General features: G+C 38.1%; 1 protein-coding gene across 1 annotated transcript; it reads right to left on the bottom strand.

Moving 5' to 3' along the window:
• Positions 1-382: 382 nt before the first annotated feature.
• On the bottom strand, positions 383-15,726 carry safb (scaffold attachment factor B). Its single transcript, XM_073862230.1, has 21 exons — positions 15,443-15,726; positions 15,042-15,129; positions 13,143-13,216; positions 12,814-13,047; positions 12,688-12,732; positions 9,870-9,915; positions 8,729-9,164; positions 8,336-8,382; positions 8,160-8,257; positions 7,937-8,086; positions 7,530-7,627; positions 5,181-5,224; positions 4,925-5,004; positions 4,693-4,838; positions 4,197-4,493; positions 3,997-4,113; positions 2,244-2,271; positions 1,198-1,298; positions 1,050-1,108; positions 918-969; positions 383-839 (listed from the first exon to the last, which is right to left on the bottom strand). Exons 1-21 carry the CDS (start codon positions 15,593-15,595, stop codon positions 719-721), a joined length of 2,514 nt encoding a protein of 837 aa, XP_073718331.1. The 5' UTR covers positions 15,596-15,726; the 3' UTR covers positions 383-718.
• Positions 15,727-17,493: the final 1,767 nt, after the last annotated feature.

The following is a 17,493-nucleotide window of genomic DNA, read 5'->3' as shown; positions in this document are numbered from 1 at the left end:
CTTGTCAGTTCTTGCGGCGCATGAAGTCAAACAAACACTTACTTATTTTTCGCCCTCAGTATAAACCTAGGTTTATTTTCCCGCCTGTAAGTATGAATCATGTTTTTTACTAATTTCTTGAGTTTGAAAATGAGCAACATTGACATAAATATTTGACTAATAATACTAGTTACATAATACGTGGCTGTGTTCTCATGGTTATTTTCTCCCATTTTTTCTTGCGGTGAGGATAAAGCCGAACACAACACACCCACTGTTAAGACGTGCTGTATTGTTAACTAAAGTGAGCCATCTAGGGGCAACACAGTGCTAAAATTCATTTCTATTCACAGAATAAACCAACATATATGATGTATAAAAGTGAGTACTCTTTTACATAAAGAAAACTCCACAATCATTTTATTGAAACACATCGAAAAGAACTGAACATCAAGTCTGGTTTTAACAGCAAGGTTTCGTTTTAGCTGCACATTCCTGAGCATTAACAGAGTGTAATACCAAAAAGAAAGAGAGACTAAAATCTTGTGGAATAAAGAGGGAGGGGCGAAAAAGTTCAAAATAAAATCTCAATCTTTACACAATGCAATTAATTTTCCGTTCGTCTTTACACTATGAAAAAAGGCAGACTTTAAAAATACAATTACAAAGCTTGATCGGCAATGTACAAGCTGCAACGTAAATGCGTACGGATGACAGACAAAATTGATGAGGTTATAAGTTAGTAGCGTCGACCGAAGGCTCCGCCCCCTTGCAATCCACTGCCCTGCATCATCTGATTTGGTCTGTTTAATGGTCCGGACAGCGACTGGGACGTTCCTGCCGCCATGTATCCGCCACGACTGAGGAGCAAACAAATATTAAAGCAATCCAAATCTTTCAAAATAAACATGACGAAGAAAGAGTAATGAGTTCAATACCTTGCTATTCCTCCCCGTCCCACGTGGCCCTGTCCTGTTCCTCGGTCGCCACCTAACCAGGAAAACGATTGAGTTATAAGAAAGCACGATGTGAGATATCATAAAAACTTGCTTTAAGTCTGTCAGACAAACCTTGCCAGTTTCGGTCTCCGTCCATCTTGCGCCCAGAGTCCCAGTCTCTGCTGTCACGACTGTAAACATGTAACAGTAAATATTCATTTATGTTTTAAAATGTAAATGTGAGCAGACGTAAAAGGTTGCAAGCTGGGAATCAAATTACCTGCCAGATATGGGCCTAGTAGGATTCATTCCACGTTTGTCGAATCCGCCACCCCAGTTATCACGATTGTCTCTGCCGTGTCTGTCGCGATCTGAGAAATGCTGTGGATCGAAAGAGAGATCAGATGGTGTCCGATACCAGCGCATCAAACTTAAAGGATGTGTCAAATTTTCTTAAAAAAAAAAAATCCAGATAATTTACTCACCACTATGTCATCAAAATTTTGATGTCTTTCTTTGTTCAGTCGAGAAGAAATTATGTTTTTTGAGGAAAACATTCCAGGATTTTTCTCATTTTAATGGACTTTAATGGACCCCAACACTTAACAGTTTTAATGCAGTTTAAAATTGCAGTTTCAAAGTACTCTAAACGATCTCAAACGAGGCATAAAGGTCTTATCTAGTGAAATGATATGCACTTTTAAACCACAACTTCTCATCTTCCTCCGGTCCTATGACACACCAGCGCAACCTTGCGCAATACGTCATCACGTCAAGAGGTCACTGATGACGTATGCGAAACTACCCCCCAGCATTTACAAGTGTGGAGAAAGAGGACCGTTCCGACGTGTTGTATGTTGAATGATACTAATTAATGTCTTTGTGTCAGTTTATTGTTTAAAATGGTCTGCAAATGTGCATTTCATATATCTTTCCACGGCATTACGCAATTACGTGAGGTCGCGCTGGCGCTTCACAGGACCGGAGACAGACGAGAAGTTGTGGTTTAAAAGTGCATATTTTTTATTTTTCTTGCCAAAAATGACAATCGTTTCGCTAGATAAGACTCTTATGCCCCGCTTGAGATCGTTCAGAGCCCTCCGAAACTGCAATTCCAAACTGCATTAAAACTGTTAAGTGTTGGGGTCCATTAAAGTCCATTAAAATGAGAAAAATCCTGCAATGCCCTCCTCAAAAAACATAATTTCTTCTCGACTGAACAAACAAAGACATCAACATTTTGGATGACATGGTGGTGAGTAAATTATCTGGATTTTTTTAAGAAAATGGACTAATCCTTTAAATGCAGTGTGAATCTATTTTTACCTGGTTGTCTCCTCCCCTGTTGTCTCTCCTGTTTGTAAGAGGACAAAAATCAATTATGGTACATATTAGCGCAAAACCAAAAATCATTTCCGAGAAAATGCCAACTTCCAACTCATTTCATGAATATCTCTTTTGAATTTAAAGTGCGTCTTGCAGGTTAACCACCACTGTCGATTAATGGGTACATAAATCACTCAAGATATGTGTATAATTTTTAAAATGTCTCAAAAATGGTCTTAAAGACCACTTTTTTTACGTTTTTGGTATTAACGGTTTTTTTAAGGCAATTCTGCGATGACGTCACGTTGGGTAGAAGTGAAGAAAGACTCAGCCAGAGCCATAGAGATAGATGAGACATTTATTGCTGTTTAATACTTACGTATATAATTTGGAAATCATATATACATCGTAGGAAATATATAATGTGTTATACTGCAAAGTTACCATGATAATTATTATTTATGATATATGTGGAGATAAGTACAACTTTGCAAATCTGCTGATTTGATCCATTCATGTCCTGACCACCAGGCTCGAGATTTTTAAACATCCTTAATCCACACTTACTAGTCTATCAAATAATATCTCAAATGTATTGTTTTGTGAAATAAAAGAATGCTTTGTTGTATTGTTTATGCGATAACGAATCACACGATCATTTTATACGCAGCAGCAGTCAGCAGCTGCAGTATACTCGGATCCGACCGCATACATACTGTAATAAACAGGCGTTCGGCGGCTTTTTACATCACGACAGACTATGCCATTTGAGGAGGAACCGCTCATTGATCACCGTATTTTTATAAATCCTGTACATGTTTGGACCTGCCGAACACGTTGAGCACTTTTATATACTTTGTTGAGAGAGGCTGCACAGTTTGACCAGCGGGCTGCGGGAACCGGACGCGTTTCACGCCGCCAGACGGTGTTAACTCGAAATGTATAACTATTATCAGATCGGAAAGTCCCGCACTCCCGATTGCCATTCGCTACTGGCTGTAAGAAAGTGAGTGCGTTTGGGTCACTGGTCCCCGCGAACAGATGTGACGTGCTTCACTCACCTTCAAGGATTAGAGACATGCTGCCAAACCGTTTGTGCTGAAGATCGCATAAAGTTACACCCATTTCAGGCAGGATCATGGACCCCCTCAAGCCAGCATGCACGAGTATGTTAATTGTTTGTTTACTTTACTTTCTACACGAAGATATGCTTACGTTATGCTATCTGGCTGTCTGCCTATCTCTCTATACTAGCCTATCCATCTGTCTGTCTGTCTGTCTGTCTGTCTGTCTATCTGTCTGTCTATCTATCTATCTATCTATCTATCTATCTATCTATCTATCTATCTATCTATCTATCTATCTATCTATCTATCTATCTATCTATCTATCTATCTATCTATGTATCTATGTATTTATCTATAATCTGCGCTATCAGAACTGTACTTTACTCGTCTTTCTATAGTCATTCTCAATGCTCTCAAGGCGGCTTTGGTAAATTCTCTACCCAGCGTGACGTCATACAGTACGTCGTGTGGGAAAGGAGAATCATTGCAAACCGCTGCACTTTTTCATACTTTTTCGGGTTTTGTGATACCCAACAACATAAAATACAATGGATAACAGTTTAAATGTTTATTATCAACAAGCAAATTGCACAAATTCGTTGAAAAATTTTACCTGCAAATCGCCCTTTAAGGAAGTAGAATTAAAATTGACATTCACAATGGTTGAGATAAGAAATTCAAACTACCTGTCCAATATGCCATCCTGATAGCGGCTGCGATCCCTGTGGTCAAAGTCCTGGTAGCGATCTTGCCGTCCAAAGCGATCATCCATGGACATTCTCTTCCCCTGCCAGTCATCCTTCCTGCAGGTTTGAAAAAAATAAAAATATGACAAAACCCAAACGTATTGTCTCGTAAAATTAAGACATCCCCAATCTCTACACACCTGCCATCCATATCGTAAGGCCTCTTAAGGGGACGTCTGTCCTGTTCAAAACGCAGCTGTTCCTGCTGTCGTCGCAGCTCCTCCCTCTCTCGATGAATGCGCTCTTGTTCACGCCGGCGCTCGAACTCCACGCGGAGGCGCTCGCGTTCCAGGAACTCGCGCTCCATGCGGTCTGCGTCCAATCGCTGTTTCTCTACTTCCAGCCAGTTGCGCTTCCTCAGCAGTCTTTCCTTCTCCTCCCGCTCCCGGAAAATACGGATGCGCTCGCGCTCCATACGGCTGTCACGGTCTCGGTCACTGTGATGTTAGAATAGCACAATAATCGGTTAAGATGGCACCAATGTTTGTATCGAAAATATTTGTTTGCATATTACGATTTAATTAAACAAAGATACAAAAAAATCTTGTTAACAAATCGTACTAAAAGGTACAAACGTATCAACTATTATTTCACAGCTACTAGTGTACAACAATAAACTAATAAAAAAAAAGTTACCCAGAGTGTCTGCGTCTCTCCACCTCTCTGATCTCTCGCTCCCTCTGCCTTTGCCGCTCTCTTTCTCTCTGTTCTTTGATCTGGTCGAAGGACAAAATGTCCTTCCTTTCTTTGCTAGAGGACGCACGGTCGCGACTCTTGGTGCTCTGTGGCAAAAACAAAAATGGCACGGTGTCATTTTACCAGTGCTTAAATAAAAGCACAAGACTGTTGTCGAGGACACAAAACGTACTCGTTCTTTGCTTTTGGTCTTCACGCTGATGACCGGTTCTCCTTTTGATTTGTCCATGACAACTGTCCTCTCTCCACCTTCTGCAAGACGATCAAAGGTTTGTGTAAGTCAACATAACTTGTAAATATTTATTTCCGTAATGTTACTTTACAAAAAAAAAAAAAAAAAATGAAACAAAACCTAGCGCTGGATTGTTAAAAGTATCATTCACAAAATAATCTAATTTTGATTTTATGTAAATTAAAAGTGCACAAACCTTTGCCATCAGAGCCTTCAGCCTTTTCATCTTTGTTCACGGACCTGTAAGAACATAATTATATAATGAGACCCTGAAATCACGCCACCTTTGTCATAAATGAGAAAATGATTTAACTGATTTGAATGCTCTCGACACATTATACATTCATCAAATACTTTTGCGTCAAATCTGCTAAACTATCAAAATGATATGCACTTTTTTTTAAATATCCATATTTAAATAATCCATTTTTTTTTAAATCCATATTTAAAAATAATACCCATATTTACAAAATAATAATAATAATAAATATATAAATAAATAAGTATATATATATATATACGTGTAAAAAATATAAGCCATAATTACAATTTTTTTTAAATCCATATTTAAAAAAGATCCATATTTTAAAAAATATAGCCATATTTTTTTAAATCCATATTTAAAAATAATATCCATATTTTAAAAATATCTATATTTTAAAGATATATATATCCATATTAAAAAATATATTAGCCCTATTTATAAAATCCATATAAAAAATCCTTATTGAAAAAAAAACATATTGGACATATTATATATATTAGGGCTGTCAAAATAAACGCGTTAATAACGCGTTAACGCAAATTAATTTTAACGGCACTAATTTTATTAACGCGCGATACGCAATTTCTGTTTGACCCACAGATGAATTGAGACGCTCAATGCACGTTTTCTGCACGCGCAGTTTTCTTTATCTGCACGTTTTCTGTGAGGTGTACCGTCCCAAATCCATATAAAGCAAAGATGCGTCTTCTTTCACTTTTTAGTTTCGTTTTTAAAGCATTCAGAAATGATAGAAAATAGACTGCAGGACTTTCTTGATGTTAAAATAATTATTAAGAGAGATAAAGTTCGGGATCTGATTGATGTTAAAAGAGTTATTAAGAGTGACAAGACTCAAAAGCGATGTCTGACGCAGACGTCTGAAGCGCGTGCACACAAACACGCGAGTGCGTGACCCTGATATATATAGACATCTAACACAAAATTACAGTTTTAAAAATATCTGTTTTGACAAGAATTCACGCAGGTAAGACCTATAATCTGTTATATCTGAAGTGAATGTTTGGTTAACGGTTAAGGAAAAGTATCTGTTGTGTCATTATATTAAACCCTTGCATTATCAGACCTACAGTATCTTAAAGTGGTCAGTCCCAAATTGTTTTTGCTCTGCATTAACATGTATAGTTCTGTCATGCTTTGTCAGATTCCAACAATTGTTCCAATTGTTTTGAAGTTTTTTAGAGAATGTTAAAATATAAATGACACATTTTTGAAAATGTGCTCATCCCAACTCAATTTGCCAGCACAGGTCACAAATGATGCAGCAGCAAACAGAAATGGAGAAAGAACAAAGTCTTCTAAAGGCAAAAACATTTAAAACTGTGGCTGATGGTTCTGTTAAAAATGTAAACAGGCTGTTGTAGACATACATTTGCATATAGCATATATATTATCCAAATATTATCCAAATCCAGACTGATTAGAGCATTAAAAACTTAAAAAGTGTTACATTTAGGTAAATTTAAAACAGATAAAAATGTGCGATTAATTTGCGATTAATCACGAGTTAACTCATGAAATCATGCGATTAATTGCGATTAAATATTTTAATCTATTGACAGCCCTAATATATATATATATATCCATATTTAAAAAAAGATCCATATTTTAAAAAAAATTTATATTTAAAAAGTTCTATTTTTTAAAAAAGATCTATATTTAAAAAAAATCCATATTTTAAACTCATTTAACTATAATTACTAGCTTCTGATAACGACATCATCTTGGAGTCACACTGTGCAACGTACCCATGTCAATAAATGCTCACTAAGCTACAACTCACGTTGTCGTTACCGAAAGCTAGTTATTATAGTTTTTAAAGTTTATTGTGTTTAGTCTTACACAATTGCATGGGCTACCCGCAGAAGACCTTTATTAACCCCTTGGAGCCGTGTGGAGTACCTCTGTGAAGGATGAATGCACTTTTTGGGGTTTAAAGTCAGAAGTTGTTCCCTGATCCGTGATTTCTACCATTATGAAGCTTGGAAGAGCAAGGACATTTACTAAAATAACTCCAAATGTGTTGATTGACATATGCATCTCAGATTGCTGGAGGGTGGGTAAATCATGGGGTAATTTTGATATTTGGCTGGTTATCTCTTTAATCCCACCCTCAGGCTATTCAGAAATAGCGTTTTTTAGGCTGAAGCCATTTAGAGTCTGATAAAAATGCTAATTTATAAGAAATCATGCCAGACGCACTTAGCGGGTTTTGCATCTGAGCTCTCCGTTTATAAACACCAACGTTGAAATACAACTTACTTCTCAGTTTTAGAGTCCGTGGAGTGCCTTCTGTCACTGCCAGACTTCTTGGTGTCACTTTTGTCAGCGGGTTTCTTTCCAGCTGGTTCATTTTTAGCCTTAACACAGATATAATGCACACGATAGTTTTGTGTATTGCAAGTTTTCCAAATTTTGCATGCTATAGCATGGACGATATATTGGATACACGAAAATATTGGGATAAATTTGCTTAAGATATTCTTTTTAGAATATTAAATATAGTTTAAAATTAAGATTAATGTGAAAACAGTAAATAACCAAAAATGAATTTAGCTGGGTTGTCATAGACAAATTCGGCAAGATACCGAGAGTTCAAAATTTAGATATATCGTTCAGTCCCAGTAGCATGTGTGGACATGTTAATCATAGGTTTAAAAAAGACTCACTCGTTCAACAGAAATCATTCTGCCGTGCAGTTCGGTTCTGTGCAGATGGTTGATGCATTTAGTGGCTTCTTCGGTTGAACACATCGTGACAAATCCATAGCAGCGAGCTCCGGGGCTTCGGGCGTTTGTTACAACTTTAGCGCCAACCACCTGTAAAATCGTTACGAATTAGTCCAACATAAGGATGGTTGACAACTACATCTCAATCGGTTTGCAAACATACCTTGCCATATTTGCTAAACAGGTTTTTCAGATCTGTCGCTCTGGTGGTTGAAGAGAGTCCACTGACCCAAAGGTTTCGTCCACCAGCAGCAGCGCCACCTATTGGGTCACAAGTTAGGTTAGGCAAAGTCAAGAAGTCATTTAAAAGACGCATGATTTTAATTGCAGAAGACCAACCTTTATCGTCTTTCGATTCAGATTTGCTCGCTTTATCCTCATCACCACTAGAGAAAAGAAACAACAACATTATAAGACACTGAATGGGCGGTTTGAACGGGAACACCAGTGTTGATCACAAATACCCACCTAGCGAGGACACACAACCTTAAACGGTGAACAAAATCTTACTTTGTTTGGATATTACGACTTGAAGTCACATTACGTTAAAATAAAACCTCACACTTAGAATTTTTTGGTACGTTACTTTTTGAAAAATGACACGAGGGAAAATGACACAATGGTAGACATAATGCGCAGTCGATTACACCTCCCAAGTGCACCCACACTTGTTAACAAAGGAGCCAATGAAACAGAGAAAGCCATTGTTCTAGTAGACAGAAAGCAACAAACCTCATTTTCTGATCATCACCCTGAACAGAGGACTCTTTCACTTCAGCCGGTTCAGTCTTCGTGCATTCCTCGACCTCTTCGTTTGACGCCTTTTCCGTTTCGACCGCGCTTTCAATATCGCGCGAACTTGTTTCGCTAGCATTAGCGACCTGAGCGGAAGTGCTCTCAGTGTCCACCAAATTGTCCACCAAATTGTCCTCAATGTTTTTAATGTCTTTGCTCGAAGATTCGTCTTCACTTTGTTTCGACGAGTCAACGTCCGCTTCGCAGGCCGTTGGTTCCGCTTCCGATTTGCCGGCCTCCTCGGCGTTGGCAAGCACAATGTCTTCCTCTTTGTGAATATCGCAGACTGAAGATTTCTCGTCTTCAGTCGGCTCTTCAGTGGAGTCTTCCTTAAGCTGCTCTGATATACAAGACTCCGCTACTTTCTCACTTTCTACGGATGTAACAGGAATAGAATGGCACAGAGTTTAATCACTTCTGAGACATTGCAATGGTTATCGTGGAACTGGCAAGGCTGGACTAGGAGGTGACCCTCTGCTTCTCATACACAAAGAAAGGCAAGCTAGCGTATAAAGAGACTGGAAAAACCAAAGCGAGAACAAGCAACTAGCTTCCAGACAACACTTCACCTTCCCACAAAGCAAAATTGACCGAATCCCAGCGTCCATCGTTGGCTTGTTCAGAACTTGAAGCGTCCATGATATGGGAGAAGCCGTTCGTGCTGGCTTTACTGGAAATGATTTCTTTTGAATCAAGCAAATGGTCCATTAGTGAAATCTCCAATTAACAAACTTTGAGTCCTACAGTGATTAGGCTTCGGCGTGATCCTTTTCTTCTCGTCTTCTCTTTGACATCTTCTTTAAGCAACCTAGAAACACTAAATCGCATCTGCAACAACTTTTTTTAACCAGGCTATCGTACTGACTGAAACAACGATTGCTGGCTCTCTGCATGGTCAGAGCATCAATAAGTGATGATTTTAATCAAATATGAATCCACATGACACCAATTATTAGCAGTGCAGAAAGCCAGTAATCAACTTTGGATTTCCAGTCTCTTTTCCTGAGTTACTTGAAACATTAACGCTTAAGGCTTCACCCTGACTTGAACCGTGTTTCTAGTAGACTCTATACAGTACCTTTCTCGCTCTTCGTATCATCAGGCTCATCCTCACCGTTATCCTCCTGTTAAATATAGGAATGTGTTAAGAGAGAACCCTTAATATCTTTGTGCTTAAAGCAACAAGGAGGTTAAAATACTTCTTTAATTCTTTTAAAATACTTATTTAATGGTCGAGTTATCTTAAAGGAATAGTCTACTCATTTTCAATATTAAAATATGTTATTACCTTAACTAAGAATTGTTGATACATCTCTATCATCTGTGTGCGTGCACGTGAGCGCGCTGCGACGCTTTGATAGCATTTAGCTTAGCCCCATTCATTCAATGGTACCATTTAGAGATAAAGTTAGAAGTGACCAAACACATCAACGTTTTTCCTATTTAAGACGAGTAGTTATACGAGCAAGTTTGGTGGTACAAAATAAAACGTAGCGCTTTTCTAAGCGGATTTAAAAGAGGAGCTACATTTTATGGCGTAATAGCACTTTTGGGAGTACTTCGACTCGGCGCAGTAACACCCTCCCTCTCCCATGATGAGAGGGAGAAGGGGAGCTGACTTTTCAGGCGAGTCGAAGTGCTCCCGAGGGTGCTGTTGCGCCGTAAAATATACTTCCTCCGCTTAGAAAAGCGCTACGTTTTATTTTGTACCACCAAACTTGCTCGTATAACTACTCGTCTTAAATAGGAAAAACGTTGATGTGTTTGGTCACTTCTAACTTTATCTCTAAATGGTACCATTGAATGAATGGGGCTAAGCTAAATGCTATCGAAGCGTCGCAGCGCGCTCCAGCGCTTACGTGCACACACACAGATGATAGAGGGATGTATCAACAATTCTTAGTTAAGGTAATAACAAATTTTAATATTGAAAATGAGTAGACTATTCCTTTAACAATTAAGAGGAAACGCTTCACTGCCAATGACGAGTTTTTACGGCAATCCATATTTCCACAACTATCCACTAGGCGGCACTTATCCAAATGATAAAACACTGAAGCACCCACTGATCCAAAAACGGTTAATTCTCTGTGTATGTTTTATCATTTTGAATCTGATCTCTAACAAAAGTCCTTTAAAAAAATGCAATTATCTCAGCTTTTTGCTCAAAATTTAGTATTTTTCAAGAAATCTACCCATATTTGAGAGGGTATAAAAACAAGTTTTTTGTTTGAAAGTAGAGGGACTGTGCTTTCATTTGATTTATTGTCACGTATTTTCCGGACTATAAGTTGCACTTTTTATGTCAAAATGAATTCATATGATCCAAGAGAAACCATTACCGTCTACAGCCTGAGAGACCGCTCTATGTTGCTCTGGTATTTGTGTAATTCAATGGATTCAGTGACGTGGAATGATTTCGGGAGCTTTTTGAACTTGATTTGGCTTATCGTGGTCATTTAGCCTAATCAGCCTCCCAGGTATGTTCTGTATGCTATTGTGTTAGCTGAATAAATGTTAATGTTACATTAACATGTATGGACACCTATTCAGGTTGCGTTTCTGTGGGCCATTGTTTAGTTGAATAACTTGCCTTTCCAAATTAAATGTCTGTTCTTGGGCTTAGATTTTGACTTTTATCATTTTCTAAATAAAAGCAACATATAGTCTAGTGCGACTTCTATATGTTTTTTCCTCTTCAAAACTCATTTTTGACTGATGCGACTTATACTCCAAAGCGACTTATAGTGCGGAAAATACAATATGTTTATATATTTAAAAAAGAACATTATCTTGAAGACATTAATCTTTTGTGAAAATCATAAAAAATACTGGCAAAAATCTCAGACTTTCCCATATTGCCTTTTTTATAATCGACACGTCCAAGTGGCCAAGACCCCATTTTGCGTGGCGGTGTGCATGGCATTATTTGTAACCGCGCACAGGGTTTCCCGCAGAAAATTTGTTAGTTATATCTAATCAACAGGCACATGCAACCTAGCTAGCAGGTTGCTCAAACAACAAAATCACCAGCTAACTTACTTTAAATTTGCAAGAACTATAGACGAATACAATAACAGGCTTAAATAACCCCAAACATAAGTCCGCTTACAGTTCTCGCGGACACACGTTTTATCAACTAGCTATCCTCCAGACATGACGGACCACGTCTTTATCTCATTTTGGCCGTGTGGCGCGCATGCACGCTCGGGTGTGAAGCGCGTCCGCGCTATTCTCTGAGATGTTTTATTAACTGTCTAGTTATCCTCCAGACAGCGACAGTCCGGACCACGTCTTTCTCATTTCGGGCGTCGCGGTGTAAGCGCGTACGTATGCGCTATTCTCCGAGATGCACTTGACAGCCTTTTGTGTAGCGAAATTTTTTTTTGGACGACCTAGTTAATGCGGTAGGGTTTCCAAGCTAAGGCGGGCCGCCTGAACTGAAATGTGCTGCGGAAAACCCTGCGCGCATGTGGCTACACATCCGAAAACTACAGACCTCAATGCAATCGATTTTTTTTGATGAATCCATACAAAATAAAGCCCGGGCTCTTGCTCTGACACTTTTTGAGTAAAGCTCAAGATTTCTGTATTGTTTGTTTAATAACATTGTTGATAAAAATTAAACAATTGTTGTTTATTCAATTTCTTATATATATTTATTCATTAAGCTCTTTTATCCTTATATTCTCTACTTTGTAACTCAAACTTGTTGCATATGTAGGTGGAAGGGGAGCAAGGAAATAGGTTTGGAACCACTGGTTTAGGCAATTTGGTTTGGTGATGCAAAATCCTCAGCTGTAACATTGACTCCAACTTCCATTCAAAGTCACTGATTGGAACAAACTAGTCCAATACAAAAACAATCACACAACGAAGATCTGCATTCTGGTTACCTGACAATCTGTTTCCTGGATCTCTGTGTCATTTGCCTCCATTTCCTGAAAGCCACAAAAAATTTCATACAATAAATGTCATGCAATAAAAATATGCTATTAATAAAACGCTAAAATAAATCTCACCTCCTCCATCTCAGATTTGCTCACGACAGCATCGCTGGCTTCCTCAGCGTCATGGTTATTTGTGGACTCTTCCCTCAGGGCGTCCGCATTTTCTTCATCCGCTACCGTGTCTTGAAGTTCTTCATATTCTTCTCCATCAGCACTGCCTCCGTTGCCCATATCGGCTTCATCCAGAATGTTCATGTCCATGATGTCCATGTCGTGAATATTCTCTGGGATGCCGTCCGGGTCGTCCTGAGGGACACAAATAAAAAGTCGTAAGATTTGATAACCCCATACCACAGCAATCTAAAATACGTTATGTAAATTGTATTATTCAGGAAGTTTACATTAGAGGCCTGGCCGTCGACCGAGTCTTCCTCAAGAGTGCAATCTTCAGTTTCATCACTGTCTTGCTTTTTACCTAAAAACATTGTGAGCAAATATATATAACATATTACAACATATGTACAATTTTACAATTAGAGATGCATTGATGTATCATTAGGGCTGGGTATTGGCAAGGGCTTCACGATACATATCACGATACAATACAATACGTTGCATGTTGCGATACATTGCAATGCTTTTTCTTTTTTATTAAAAATGTAAAAAAATAGAGCTGATTTTTTTTTACTTTAAGCCAAAGTGCGTCCACACGAAAGCTGGAGGTGTTTTTACATTTTCTGCCATTTTTTCACTCCCGCTAACTTCTGAGACATTGGCCGTATATGACAAACAACTGGACAGCGACAACTACAGCAGCGGTGGAGTAGGTCGCTTGACGCACACAGAGAGATTATAAATAATAAAAAAAAAACGATAGTAGAGATTGAAATATCGACACACTATCGTGGAAAAAAGGATCACGGTAGTTAGCTGTATCGATATTTTTGCACAGCCCTAAGTATCATCAGCCAATATGCGACCCGAGCTGATACCAAAAAGTGATGCGAAAACACTGTAGATCACTGATTGGTCTGAGAGAATCGTCACTACCTGCATCATCGCTATAATCTAAAAGATTAGCTTTACCTTTATGCTAGCTTGCACTGTCTCGAGTAAACATGTTGTCATCTATGCTTTGCTACAAGTTCCCAAACTCCATTTTAGCAGAAAAAAACATCCACAGGTTTGAGAATCAGGAACGCCATACCAGATTTTTTCCAGATTTGCAGTTTGTGGCGGCACATTCGCGAGACGTCCGCATATATGCTTAAATGCAACTTAAATGAGGCTCAGCGGAGCGCGGTGTTTGTGATAAAATTGTTAATGTGAGACAAATGTAGTGATAAACGCAATGTGCAAACATGTATTTGTGGTGGTCAATTTTAATTTTGTGGCGGACTGAGAAATAAATGAATGTATGGGGATGTATAGCATTCCAATAACGCTCTCACTTGTATGTCACAGCAGTAGTCAGCGCAAATATAATGACACGCCTATAATCCCTCCCACTGCGAAGTGATACTAAACTCGATGGAAAAGATAACCGAGCCAAAGTGAGGTAAGCTGACCCGACCCAAAACGCAAACCAAACCGTGGGGTACTATGCAATGGAAAAGCACCATTTGTTTTATTTTTATTTATTTACTTATGCCTCTCATGACATAAAATATAGGTAGCAGCCAATAGTGGTTTGTTAAAATTAGTATGGGGAAAAAGTCCTGTCTCAAAACAAAAACAAACGGTATCGACCAATAGTGGTTTGTTAAAATCGGTATGAGCAAAAAGTCCTACGGGCGACAAAATATCAGTATCGGCCAGTATTTTTTTATCGGTACGGAAAAAACTTATAAGGGGGACAAATATTAGTATATGCCAATATTCATATTCAATAAAGAATATGTATGATGATTATATTTGTCGAGTGTTGCTTTTTCAAATGCATGTTATAAAAGACTCAAACTAACAGTGATTTCAGATTGATAAGGACTTACCGATCAAAAGCCATTGTACATGAAATAGCTGTGAATAATATTGGCTGAGCAATTCAAAATAGTTATCGGCCATGTATTAGTGTATATCGGCATCTATCGGTGCACCCCTACCTACGGGTGACAAATATCAGTATCGGCCAATAGTGGGTTTGTTAAAATCGAAATGGCTATCCTATTGGTAGCAAATAATGGTATCGGCCACGGCCATTAATGATGTGTTAAAATCTCTATCGGCCACAAAAAAACTCAATTCAATGGTCAATGCATCCCTAGTTACAGTAGCTTTACACCAATATCACCCATTTTTACCTTTTGAAGTTCGTCGAGGAGCCTTTTTAGGGGTTATCTCCAGGTGTACAATAATTTCATCGGGATTACCGCCTTCTTCCTCGATTGCCTGAAAACGAAAGTGAGCGTTACGTAACAAAATACAGTAACACCTGAACGGTTGCACTGTACATCTATATAATTATTCAGCATCACACAACCTTAAACATCCAAGTCTTTCTCTAAAATACATACTACCAGACCATCAACGTTAGACTTGAATACAACACATCCTGGATTCAACTAAAGGTCCGAGATGCAATTCGTAACCGTCACTGCATCTCAGACCAACCGCATGCAATTTCATGGTGTTTATTGCAATGTATGGACAGATGTTACATTAATCACGTAATAAAATAAATATATATGCGGGATTTTCTTGCCTTTTTGAGTCTCTCTGAAAGCAGGCTCTTATTACCGCTGATGTCGAGGTTTCGGCGTTTGAGCTCGGCCTTTAGATCGATGACTCTCAGCTCGGATAACTTACGGACCCCCGGCTCTACGGGTCCCACGTCTGCTGCAGACGAGTCTGACATGCTTACAGGTTAAGATAATAACACAGTTAATGCTAAATTATGAGTCTCTCTATCTATCCTGGGCACGCACACCAGATTTTAGACACAGCGCGATATACGGCGTTTCTCTCAGCAAAATGGCGCAGCCGACCGGCGTTCTGCGCACGCGTTTGCTGTGGTATTTTGTGCGCATGCGCGCGGGCGTCACGAAACTCAAGGCTGGAATGAAGTGCGGCAAGCTTTAATTTTATTGATACTTGTTTATATTTGAGAGGTAATGATTTTATGTTTTATAAAACTATTTCACAGTATTATTTTGTTTGAAAATTATGGATTTATATTTTATTAGTGTTGTTGTTTTAATGTTTATTCTACATTTATATTTTTTATTTCCCACTCTCACTTTATAATTCGCTGTCTGTTTACAGAAGTCAAGGTGCTGGGAACTAATAGTTTTGTTACTTAATATAAATTATAAATAAATTAAATATAAATTAGAGTTAATATATATTTTGTAAGTGTTAAAAGACATTCAGAGTTAGGAGTGCCGGACAATCTAAATTGCTTATAATATTGGCACATGATATTCCTAAAAGTGTTGATTTTTAGTGGTTATGGAAATGTATTGCTTTATGTCTTTTATAGTTTTCATGGTCAGTTTGTTAGTAACAGCTTGGATAATATTTTGTCATTTATTGCTAAAAATATGGGTTAATTCAGTGTTTTTCAACCAGTGGCCCGGGGCCCAATAGGGACCTCAAAAAACTTCCAAGGGGACCTTAAGATGACATGAAATATCCCAGCAGGCATAAAACCGAACTTCCACGTTGAAATGTGGATGAAACAACGTTGATACAACAGTTAATGCTAAACAGTTGCAAAAATGCTAACATTTGGTTGAAATGATGTCAGTTGTTTGTTTAACGTTGAAACAACATTGATACAAAAGAAAATGCTAAATGGTTAATAAAATGCTTAAATACAATGTTGAAATTTGGTTGAAAAGATGTCAGTTGTTTGTTCAACGTTGAAACAACATTGATATAACAGTTAAAGGCTCTCTAAGCGAATAATGTGCGACATCACTTTCTGTTGATGTTTGAACTGTTTTCAAACAAATGGAGCGTAGCTAACGCCTCCCACTCCCTCTCCCGTCCGTGCTTTCATGAACGCGCCCAACCCCACCCCCAAATCCTTCTTGTCGTTTATTGGCTGGAACACTTTGTTATGTTTTGTTGTGCTAGGTTTGGCCACTATGTTGATATTGCCATTTGTCGAGCCTGAGCTGTCTACAGAGATCGCGTTTATTACAGTTTGATCAGCGGACAGGCAGCAAGCAGATAGTGAGGAGATGTTTGCTGTATGTAACAAAAAATGTTTTATGGTCTAAAATGCGTCAATTCGCTTAGAGCGCCTTTAATGCAAAATGGTTGCAAAAGGTTAATAAAATCAAATGCTTAAAAATCAATGTTGAAATTTGGTTGAAATTATTTCATTTGTTTGTTTAAAGTTGAAACAACGTTGATACAACAGTTAATGCTAAACGGTTGCAAAAGGTTAATAAAATGCTTAAAAATCAAAGTTGAAATTTGGTTAAAATGATGTCAGTGGTTTGTACAAAGTTGAAACAACATTGATACAACAGTAAATGCTAAATGGTTGCAAAAGGTTAATAAAATGCTAAAAAATCAACGTTGAAATTTGGTTGAAATGATGTCAGTGGTTTGTACAATGTTGAAACAACATTAATACAACAGTAAATGCTAAATGGTTGCAAAAGGTTAATAAAATGCTTAAAAATCAACGTTGAAATTTGGTTGAAATGATGTCAGTTGTTTGTTCAACTTAAAAACAACATTGATACAACAGTTAATGCTAAATGGTTGCAAAAGGTTAATAAAATGCTTAAAAACAACGTT

This window comes from Misgurnus anguillicaudatus, chromosome 23 (genome assembly GCF_027580225.2).
Source record: "Misgurnus anguillicaudatus chromosome 23, ASM2758022v2, whole genome shotgun sequence".
NCBI lineage: Eukaryota > Metazoa > Chordata > Actinopteri > Cypriniformes > Cobitidae > Misgurnus > Misgurnus anguillicaudatus.
This window is presented reverse-complemented; position numbering and strand designations above follow the sequence as displayed.

Coding starts and splice junctions, on each gene's coding strand:
- safb (XM_073862230.1), bottom strand. CDS start 15,595: ATGTCAGACTCGTCTGCAGCAGACGTGGGACCCGTAGAGCCGGGGGTC. Junction 5,005..5,180: donor TGAAGGCTCTGATGGCAAAG/GTTTGTGCACTT, acceptor ATCGTCTTGCAG/AAGGTGGAGAGAGGACAGTT. Junction 4,114..4,196: donor CCTTACGATATGGATGGCAG/GTGTGTAGAGAT, acceptor TCAAACCTGCAG/GAAGGATGACTGGCAGGGGA.